The sequence below is a fragment of the Austrofundulus limnaeus genome, unplaced genomic scaffold (genome assembly GCF_001266775.1).
Source record: "Austrofundulus limnaeus strain Quisiro unplaced genomic scaffold, Austrofundulus_limnaeus-1.0 Scaffold102, whole genome shotgun sequence".
Taxonomy (NCBI): domain Eukaryota; kingdom Metazoa; phylum Chordata; class Actinopteri; order Cyprinodontiformes; family Rivulidae; genus Austrofundulus; species Austrofundulus limnaeus.
Window position 1 is genome coordinate 419,223 of NW_013952504.1, and position 11,468 is coordinate 430,690.

Sequence of the window (11,468 nt, forward strand, 5' to 3'; positions counted from 1 at the left end):
TTTCTTTAAAATACATTAAAAATGTTAAAAAATACACTACAAAAATTAATTTAAAGTGCAAATTAAAATATAGCTGTATCTGCGACTATATTTGATAATGTTTTGAACTTTGAAGATATTGCATGGTAAAAACAGAAGCTGCTCTTCATATTAGTGACAAACTTTTTTGTTTTTTGATGGGTTACTTTCATTTTTTGCTTCTGCTTTTCATTTAAAATACGTTTCCATTCAAGGCAGGTTTTTAAGGTTCTTCTTCTACATATTAAAAAAGTTAAACATCTGAGTGGTGCACTACTGCTGCTAGTGGTGAGAAAGTGTATTGCACCTTATTCAAAATCAATGTGGTCCCGTGGCCCTCTGCGGCCCAAAGTTAAAAACTGTTGTTCTTCTGAGGCCCTCAAGGTGGCGCTCGCGGCCGGCCCATAGGTTAAGAATCTCTGCTCTAAGTGGTATTCCCTGCATAAAAACGGCATTTTAACATGTCCTCATCTAAACTCTGAAAAGTACTATATTTACGACTAAATGTGAAAAAATAATAATAAAAATACTATTTAAAATAAAAGTAACAGAGTTTTACTCACTGAGTTGTGTTGAGCAGTTGCCATTCTGAACTAGGGTAGTTGGAGTTCTCCCACTTTCCAGCAGAGAATTCTCACTGGAAGGGGCGTTCAGGTTAAAATTATTACTTGTAACTGGGATATTTCTACTTCCCAGTACAAATGGGCTGCAGCAACTGTAGCCGGCGAAAATGCAGCGAAATGGAGATTTTACAAGGTAAATTTTGCTGGCTAATTTTGAACCTTGTGCAACACCACCTAGTGGTGGGATGCAGTCTTTTTTCAGGTAATCATTATCTGAGATGTAGTTTTTGGTCAATGCTGGCTTTAAAGCAGCATTCATTTAATTTAGACATTAATACATCTTTGAAGGTCTTGCGGGCCACATAAAATTCTGTTTGGAGAGATGTCGTTATGTTGTTCAAAATGTACTTTTTCCATATTTTAGTGATAAAGTTTATTTAAAGAGAATCGTTAAAAATGTCAAAAGTTATTTTGTTGCACTTCAGGTCCTTGCCTATACTTTTAACATTACGTTATATTCTTAAAATGACTTAATTTGAGTAAAGTATAAATGAGTCAAAGTAAATATCGTTTTAAAGTGCTAGTTGTTTGAGCAAGTGACAGTTTTGGTTTGTGTAAACAGATTAAAATTTACCTTAAGGCCATTTGTGAAAGGTTTTCCAAACAGATACGTATGTGTACATTTAGATGTTTTCATGCCATCATTGTTAAATCTTGATGCTTATATATTAGTGTTAAGCCCTGCAGTAAGCCTTTTTGTCTTCCTCTGCAGTGGCTGACTTTGCCCTAACTGTTTTCCATCAAAAAACACCCGAAGCAGGAGATTAAATCAGATGAAATTGAATTTGAGTCGTACTTCCACATGCTGCTCTTATTTTAAGCATCTTTGCTCATCCTGCTTTTGTCACTGCTATTTCCCCCCCGCTCTCTTCTTTATCTTTACTTTTCCAGCTTGTGGCACGGTTTGTTCATCATCCATGGAGGTAATTTATTGATGCCAAGGGGTAAATTTACTCTGCCCCATTTGTCCTGTGGTTTTCAAAGAAAACGTACTCCACACACACTTTCCAGAGAGCACAAGTGGATAATTTATAATGCTTTGGTGGGTTCTGCTGAGAACCCCCTCATGTGAAGCAAATGTCACAAGTGTTCTCGATTATGCNGTTCTTAAGGTCTCATTGGATAAAACATAAGTGGCTGGACACACTAGAAGTTTTTTTTTTTTTTTAGCTGCCAGGTTTTTCTCTCTTAGCCCGGTTTTGGCAGCTGAAGTTCAGTTTTGGGGCTCTTGAGGTGTTGATAGTGTTCTAACAGAGGAGTGGTGTCTTCAAGATCAGAGAGAAACACAGATTCTTCCCAGATCTGCTTTGTGGTGAAAAAGCAACAAAAGTGTTTAAAAAAAAACTTCTCACAGTGCTTTGTTTTAATCAAAAATTACATTTATTTTTAATCTGACAGCTGACAAAGCTAAACACAAAAACTTTTTTTAAACTTTAAATAGAAGTGAATGATGTGAAATTGAAGGTCTAGCATTCCTTGAAGTAATGCATATTGCATTCTGCCTTTTTTCATAGAGTAAAATTATCTTAAGTTAAGAATTTTTTATCATGTCAATAAAATCTTAAAAATAATAAGTGCAATCTAATGCTATAATTTTAATATTTACCATCCTCAGTCAGCTCTTGGAATGTATGTTATGAATGACAGTCAGCTACTACCACACCACGTTTAAGCACAAATTCACTTATATATATAGTCACTTTCTGTAAGCTCAGGCTTATTAGTTATGGTGGCCATTTTGAATTAAATTGATTTAACAAGGTAATCAGTTTTACATATATATATCCAATGATATTTTTTTGAAAGTTTTATTGTAATTTTTCAAGTGGTTCATGCAATATTTTGCTAACAGACAAGTAGGGTTGACTCTAACAAATAATGAAAGGGTTTTAGGCAAAGGTGCCACACAATGTGTTGCCCTCATATAACCGTAAATTCCTCTGTCAAACCAGAATGGACTGCTATAGAAGGTAGAGGTGGAGTGTGAAGCTCCTTGTTTGGATTTAAAGAGACAGCATCAAAACAAGTTTATCTGTGACACACTTCAAAAAACGGGTGAAAGAGGGGCTTGTGGAGTTGTGCTTGTGCAGTTCCACTTTATATAGACCCCAACTGAATGATTTAAATGTAAAAAAGAAAGATTTCAAAACACAAAATGTCTACTTTAAGGGCAATGCTCAGCTACTAGCAAATTAGTTTTAATTCAGTATCTGTAAGACTAGCTGCGTTTCCATTGACCATGAAAATGCGCAAATTAGAATTTTGAAAATAAATTTGCTCAATGGAAACACTTCAATTTCGAAAAAAATTACGTTTTTCGACAACACGTTTTTGTGCTAGGATGAGGTGGTTTTTTGGCCGTATTGAAATTGGTGTTTTTCGCAAAACTGCAATGGAAACACTTTTTTCACATCACAGGAGTCACGTGATCAAGAACCGGCTGTTTCTACTGGCGAAAAAGACGACGACGAAGAAGATAAATGGAAGTTAGTAGTATTGAAATCACAGAAGTAGTAAAAATAGTAAACTCACCGACTACAATTTCCCAAAAACACAGCATACGTAGCCACTCCCAAGTAGGGACTTGTCTCTGGAAAGCCTCGATAAAAGACGCCGACGTTTCCTCTGATGATGAGCGCTAGTGTCGTGGTAGCAACATGCTATGTGTTTACAGCCATCGCCGCCATGTTTGTAATGACTTATTGCGAGAACAAACGTATTCACGTGTGACTTTAATAGCAGTTCTTACTTAATGGAAACACCACAGTTGCGAAACTGTGTTTTTCGACATTAACAGAATATTGACAAAGTTTAGCGCACATTTGCAATGGAAACGCAGCTTCTGACCGAGTTAGAGCCATTTCTGTGCTTCCTAGGGTCGGTTAGCTGTTGCAACCACCTTGAATTGACTTCAAATGTAATGAAGTTGTATATGTTCACCCAATAATTACTTTCTGAAAGTTTCAATAAAACCTTGTTGGTGGCTCATGAGATATACACAGACATGGGCAAAAACATTATCTCCCTTAGCTGTGGATGATAAATGTGTAAAAAATATATAGAAATGTAACATTTTGGCAATATCCTGCCAACGACTCTAACCCTTACCAGGTTATATGTGTACCTATGTGTATCCCCTAATAATAAATGATCAAAGTAATTTCTTTCAGTCATGCTACATAGTTGTTTTTATACATAGATCATCTTTTTTCTAGGTTTTTTACATTCGAGAGGTGAACAAGTGCAGTGTCATATTTGGAGAGTTTATGCAGGGACGTTGCAGCTGCAGTCAGAGTGAGATTTCACTCATGCACTCAAATGAAATCGAGGGAATCAATAGCATTGGCAAATTTGCTGGCAGAAGCTTTTTGTTCTAACTCGGTCACATTGGCAGCTTGACAGAGCAGCATTGTGCTGACAAAACTGTGGAGGCTGTGTCTGAAATTACAAACTTCACCTGTGAAGAGAGTGTCTGCTTTTGCGTGATAGGATATTTTGTAAGTCCATGAGCTGTTTGCTTATGTGTTTAAAGAGTTTCACAGAGAATGTTTTCTTTTCTTTATTTTTTTTGACATTGTCACCAAGATACTAAAAAAAGGAAGTCACTGGTGTTTTGTCAAGTGAACTGTTACACAGTGAGCCCTACTTACATACGTAACATAAATGATCCCCAAAGAAAAATTTCATTTTCAGAAGAAAACAGCAAGCAGTTCAGGCTTCTTCTTGTTTAAATCTTGACTGTAACCTGTTTTATAAAAGCATCAAATTAACCTTAGGTGCAGTGAGTCATAGCTGATCGTGATTTACAGTGTTCCACATGAAGACACACTGTTGTGTATGTGTGTATGTGTGTATGTGTATGGCGGGGGGGGGGGGGTGATGTAAAGCTGAAACTGTCAAGAGTGACAGTTTTTTGGAGTGTACATGCGGAGACAGATTCACACCAGATAACTTTCAAAAACAAAACAGTTTTTTACCCCTTCACATGTTGACATTCGGGGAGTTTCAGTGTCGCCTACATCTACAGCTGTTGATTTAATGGAAACTTTGGATTTACAAGGAAGGAAAAATGTGTGAATACCAGCTAGACTAGACATTATGGAGAAAGCATGCAAAGAAAACCTTATGTCATACTTTAAGCATTGTGACTCAAACAAAACAGACTTTCAGAAATGTATCATAACAAAACAATAAAGTACTCCCTATGGGATGTCTATTCCTTGAACAGTAAAATCCTGAAATGGTATATGAATCTTGAATGTGTCATTTGTCTTAATAGATCCAAGACTATCAAGCATAAGCAACTATACAATATGTTGTTCAGAAACTTCTAAAGTAACAAAATAAAGACCTTTAAGCAAAGAATTAAATCCATCTTAATGTGTTAAACAGATCAACTACCTGTTTTTAAGCTTCTCAACTTTACATAAGTCTCAACTCCACTTTGAGGGCCACCATAATGCTCACACGGACCTCATTAAAAATGAGTTTGACACTCCTGTTTACATGTTGGAGCCAAGATAATAATAATCTCTTTTTTTTTTTTTTTGGTAAAAAGGCTCACGTTTTTGTCATGATTATGATATCCTAATTCTGCTCTCCCATATTTGTTATCTTAATTTGTCAGCACATACTTTTAGTTTTATAAGCTCTAAATCAGAGGAGCCCAAAGTGGGGCCCAAGCCATTTGATTTGGCCCACCAGCAGTTGTAACCTGCTGTCCTATATAGAAACACAGTGAAAAACAAGTAACAACAAGATATATTTAGATCAGATTTAACCACACACTTTGCACACTTTATAAGGCCACAAAAACTGATTTTATCAATTTATAAAATGTCCCATGAGCCTTTGCTACTTGAACGTATGGCAGACTTTCTCCAAGTGTACACACTAAAACAGGCGACCACACTGGCTGCTAGCGTAGTTGTTCAAATAAAGGACTTTACTTAAAAAGTATTTGTATTTCATGTATTATATTACTGCATTTGGCCTGTGGCCCCGGATGGATTTTCATTTTGGCCCTCTTGGGGAAAATGTTTGGGCACCCCAGCTACTGTTTCCAAACACTTTCACTTCATAGCTTTTTTTGCTGCAGGGCGTTGTTTCTGTCAGGTGAGCACTTTACACTTGTGAATAAAAATGAACACTGCTCTCTCCAGGTCATTTTCAAAGTAACTAAATACTTAACGTTTAATTAGTTTGAGATTAATACAAGCATTTGTTATCACATCAGACATAATAACACATAAAATGTTAGCGTATAAAGTTGTAAATGGTTAAGTTTAAGGATGCCCTTAAACTTAACTTATCGTCATTAATATCGGTAACGTCCAGTATTGATTTCCCACTTTTCAACTTTATGTTTCTGATTTGGGAGTGGAGATGGTTGGTTGAGCAGTATCTGTTTGATCATGATAGTGATATTGATGGTGTGTAGCCAGGAATAACTGAAGTAGAGCCATGTCAGAGGTCTGGTTGTTCATTTACATTATTAAAAAAGACCCAAGTGTGTTTGTGCGTATATGTATAACATAATTTGTGTTTGTGTAATATCTGTAAATATCGGTTATCGGCCATAACTGCAATAATTATATTGGATATCGATATCGGCTGAAATTTTCATATTGGTTCATCCCTAGTTAAGTTTACAAGTTTATATGTACAGTCACTAAATTCTACTTCATGTCTGTTAACAATTTACAGAAACAACTAATGTCAAACTATCTGTTAGTTTAAAGGCGGGCAGACTCGAACACGGATTGGAAACAAAGCCTGTTCTGGTTGGATCAGGAGCGACAATCATCCGTGCTCTGGCTCCATTTCTGGTTCGAGTTCTGTGGTTCTGATGACATTTCAATGGCTAAAAAACCATCTGAAGCTCTGACACTCGGCACCAATCGCTGCAAACAAAAACATCCTAAACCTCCACTGTCAACATCCGCCATCAACCTGTTCCCACAGCAACCTCCCTACCAGAGACAGAGGAATGTCTGGCTGCAGTTCAGAACCAGCGAGGTCCTATAACTGTATGTCTCCCAGCACAGAGATCTGCTCCAGTTTTAACAAAACACACACAAACATACACACACAGAGAAGGAGAGAGGGACAAAACCAAAGGCCCTTCTCTGTTTGCGCTTCACTAATGGACCCGTTTAATGGGGTTACTGCGGGGATGTTGCGGCAGAGTTAAAGCATCAGAGATGTTTCTGTGCAGAGCTCCACTGGGAACATGTCCACTGCTGGATGAGCAGTCGGATGAAATGAAGGCATGAATTTTAGATGTTGCTCTTTCTAGAAGTGTTATCTCATAGGAAGTGTGTCCTGACCTGTTTCGCTTGATATACCAATGGTTTTGTCACAAGTGTATGTCATTTTTAAAGATATAGTAAAGACTGAATTGGTCAGAAATGACTCTGATGAGTTTTAGATCCACTGTGTGCTTTTAGAAGTGAAAAAAAGATGCTTTTACACTTCCATCTCGTTTGAAAGCTCCAGTGATCTGTATTCACAGATGTCTATTGTAGAATCTGTTTCCCATAAGCCTGTTCAAACCCTCACATAATAAACTACACCAATCAGAGGTTTTGATGTATAGTGGTGATTATTGCAGCTGAAGCCAAAACTAGATCCAATGTAGATAGTACAGTATATTATAACAGAAGTATTAAAACTGAAAAAAATATAAAAATTATTTATTATCATACCATAAAAGCTTAAATATCACACTTTAATCTAACCAAATTACAGCAATGAATAATTTCACACTATGATTTTAATGGAGTACACTATACCAAATCATATATACTTTATTTTCTTAATAAGGGATCCTTTTTGGCTGCAGAGTGATAAAATGCAAAGTCAATACACCACCCACATAGCAGACAGACGTGGGCCAATCTGGCAACAATGGTCTTGTTTTAAGATAGCATGCCACAGCTGGCCCAGTTGGGGTTTGTTTTATGTGGTGGACCACCTCATACAGGCATTCATTTAAAGTTAGTTGACAGAAAGTAATTATATTACAATTTGTGTCAAAAAAGTAAAAGAAAAAGAAAAAGAAAAAAAGCCACAAAAAGTCTCAGTTTCTGTTTTAAAACAGAAACTGAAACGATTCGAAGGGATTAATACATCTTTAAAGCTTTTGCAGGCCACAGGAAATGCTGTGGTGGGCCTCATCAGGTCATTGAGTTTGACACGTGCTGTAGGTCAATCCCTTATATACAGCGGGTAAAATAAGTATTGAACACGTCACCATTTTTCTCAGTAAATATATTACTAGAGGTGCTAATGACATGAAATTTTCACCAGATGTYGGTAACAACCCAAGTGATCCATACATACAAAGAAATCAAACCATAAATGTCCAGAAATGAAGTTATTTGAAATAATGTGGAATGGCACAGGGAAAAGTATTGAACACACTTACTGAAATTTATCTAATACTTTGTACAAAAGCCTTTGTTGGCAATGACAGCTTCAAGATGCCTCCTGTATGGAGAAACTAGTGGCATGCATTGCTCAGGTGTGATTTTGGCCCATTCTTCCACACAAACAGTCTTCAAATCTTGAAGGTTTTGTGGACCTCTTCTATGAACTCTGATCTTTAGTTCTTTCCATAGATTTTCTGTTGGATTCAGGTCAGGTGATTGGCTGGGCCATTCCAGCAGCTTTAGTTTCTTTCTCTGAAACCAACTGAGAGTTTCCTTGGCTTTGTGTTTGGGCTCATTGTCTTGCTGAAATGTCCAGCCACGTTTCATCTTCATCATCCTGGTAGATGGAAGCAGATTTTTATCAAGAATGTCTCTGTACGTTTTTTTACCCATCCTTCCTTCAATTATTTGAAGTTTGCCAGTACCATATGCTGAAAAACAGCCCCATACCATGATGTTCCCACCTCCAAACTTCACTGTTGGTATGGTGTTTTTGGGCTGATGTGCAGTGCCATTTGACCTCCAAACATGATGTGTATTCTGGCATCCAAACAGTTCAATGTTGGTCTCATCTGACCAGACTATATTCTCCCAGTATTACACAGGCTTGTCTAAATGTTGTGCAGCAAACTTTAAAGGAGCTTCAACATGCTGTTTCTTCAGCAGTGGAGTCTTGCGTGGTGAGCGTGCATACAGGCCATGGTGGTTCAGTGCATTACTTATTGTTTTCTTTGAAACAAACGTACCTGCTAATTCCAGGTCTTTCTGAAGCTCTCCACAAGTGGTCCTTGGCTCTTGGACAACTCTTCTGATAATTCTTTTCACTCCTCTGTCAGAAATCTTGTGAGGAGCACCTGGTCGTGGTTGGTTTGTGGTGAAGTAATGTTCTTTCCACTTCTGAATTATGGCCCCAACAGTGCTCACTGGAACCTTCAGAAGTTTAGACATTCTTCTGTAACTGATGCCATCATGATGCTTTGCAACAATAAGGTTGTGAAGGTCTTGAGAGAGCTCTTTACTTTTACCCATCATCAGATGGTTCTTGTGTGATACCTGGCCATCATTTGGGACTGAACCAGCTGATATTAACTTGCACTGACAAGGGGCAGGCTTGCTTTCTAATTACTGAGAGAGTTCAGCTGGTGTCTTGGCTTTCCATGCCTTTTTACACCTCCCTTTCTTCATGTGTTCAATACTTTTTCCCTGTGCCATTCCACATTATTACAAAYAAYTTCATTTCTGGACATATATGGTTTGATTTCTTTGTATGTATGGATCACTTGGGTTGTTACCGACATCTGGTGAAAATTTCATGTCATTAGCACCTCAAGTAATATATTTACTGAGAAAAATGGTGACGTGTTCAATACTTATTTTACCCGCTGTATGCTGTTACAGACAACAACCTGAGTCTGAACGAACCTGAGCAACCCCACAATTTCAACACATTTCAGACGTACTGACTCAAGTGCATCTACAGTTGTAATCTTCATGGTTGCTGAGAAAACGATTCATGCTCGATAATTTGTTGCACGTGTTCAGGCATTATGAGGGACGTGAGCTTTGAAGCAAAATGAAGATGAAATTAATCCCTTACTGTACATCCGTTCAGCCAGCTGTGTGTTAGTGCTGTTTGTGTTTTACGATGTATTTTTCTCTGTGATCTGAACACGAGGATTAGCCACAGATGCACACACTCTGCCTGTCGCACCACACAGTCGGTCACATAACCACCAACCCTGACACGTCTCGATCTTTTTTGGGACGGGTCAGATTGACACTCAGGGTGGATTTCTAACCCACGATTAACACGTCTCCCTCATGTCGTGTTGTCATTTCCCACACTCAATTCTTCTTCACTGATTTGTTTTCTTTCCACCACTAATCCCTAATTCCTCCGTCAGACTTTCACCTGTTTCACCGTCTTTTTGTTGTTCCTTTTTTATGCCCTTTTCATCTTAAAAGCTTTGTGAAGTGAGTAAACTCTCTTGAATCTGAACCTGAATGAAAATATTTGAGTTTGGGGTTCTGGATTTAACTTTAGTCTTTAGTCTTCTCTTAGCTCTTAATATTATATCCTCCTCTCTTTGTTTTGTCTTTCTTTCTCTCAGGCGTTCAAAGAAGAGCTGGAAAGTCTGATCCAGGAACAGCAGAGAAAAGGGAACAACCCGACTGGACTCCTGGCACTCAGGCAGATCGCAGACTTTGTCATGGCCAGCTCAGTGGCCGGCTTCAACACATCCCCTCTCAGTGAGTGCTTGTTGTGCCACGGCCTGTTGCACAGGGCAACCCCACACAAAGATTCATCAGAATGAAGTGCCCTGACCCACAGAGCAAAGACGGTGGAACTTCACCAAAAAAAAACCCAAAGCAAAAACAAAAAAAACTAGAGGGTGGAGTGGAGATCCATTTCCAAACACGAGCTCTTTGTGCGCTTTAGGGCATTAATGCTCTTAGACATCACAACTCCAGACTCCGGAAGAGTTGCGAATAGTTTTCTGGGTTTTGATCCTCTGCAAAGTTCTGTCCAGAAATCCACATGTGAAATCTGCTTCCAATCAGTGCACTGGAATGTACAGCCAACGCAGCATTAGATGTCAAAGACAATATAGCAGTTTATTTTAGAGCCTCCCTAAAAGATACCAACAGTGACGTCTAAGGAGGGGAAGAATACGTTCAATCCAAATGTAATTTAGGATTTGAACGTGGAGCCAGGGAGGGCAGATATATCACTGAAAAATATCCAGATGCTGGATGCAGATGTCTGGCCCTGAGTGGTTTCATGATATAGTATATCATCCCTCCCCATCCCTCCCTCCCTTTTGTTTAACTTTGATGTGATCCTTTCAGGTCTGGGGATGGTAACTCCCATCAACGACTTGTACGGAGTGGAGTCCTCCACCATGGTGAAAGGCGAGAAGCAAACCCGCTGTAAACTAGCCAGCCTCTACAGACTGGTGGACCTGTTTAGCTGGGCACACTTCGCCAACTCCTACATCACAGTAAGAAAGACACAACTGAAGCACTATTTAGTACTTATTTTACCATTCAAACTGAAGCAAATCTGTGAAGATCTCAAACGTTTTTGCAGTAGAAGAAAAGCAGTAATTGACAGGATATGTGTTTTATGACAGGCAACAGATGGACTGAAAACAAAACCCAAATTCAGAACTAGCTTGAAGGAAAGGTGTACTTTAATTCAAGGAATAAAACTATGGAATAATTTGGGGAGTGATATAAAAAAAATGCTGGATCACTGTGTACATTTAAGAAAATGATGAAAGTTGGATTGTTAAAGAAATACGAAACAGTATAATGTGTATCTGTATAAACTGTTGTTCTAGAACACGAGTCAAACACAAGGACCGCGAGTGACTCCCGTGTGGCCCGCCAA

General features: G+C 38.4%; 1 protein-coding gene across 6 annotated transcripts in view; it reads left to right on the top strand.

The window, feature by feature from the left end:
• The window catches only part of add3a (adducin 3 (gamma) a), a 152,979-nt gene that overhangs the window by 104,890 nt on the left and 36,621 nt on the right, over positions 1–11,468 (top strand). For all 6 annotated transcript variants that reach the window (XM_014013491.1, XM_014013490.1, XM_014013494.1 and 3 more), the window contains 2 exons: positions 10,186–10,324; positions 10,925–11,076. In XM_014013491.1, coding sequence (XP_013868945.1) covers positions 10,186–10,324; positions 10,925–11,076 — 291 coding nt within the window. The remainder of the gene's footprint in view (positions 1–10,185; positions 10,325–10,924; positions 11,077–11,468) is intronic.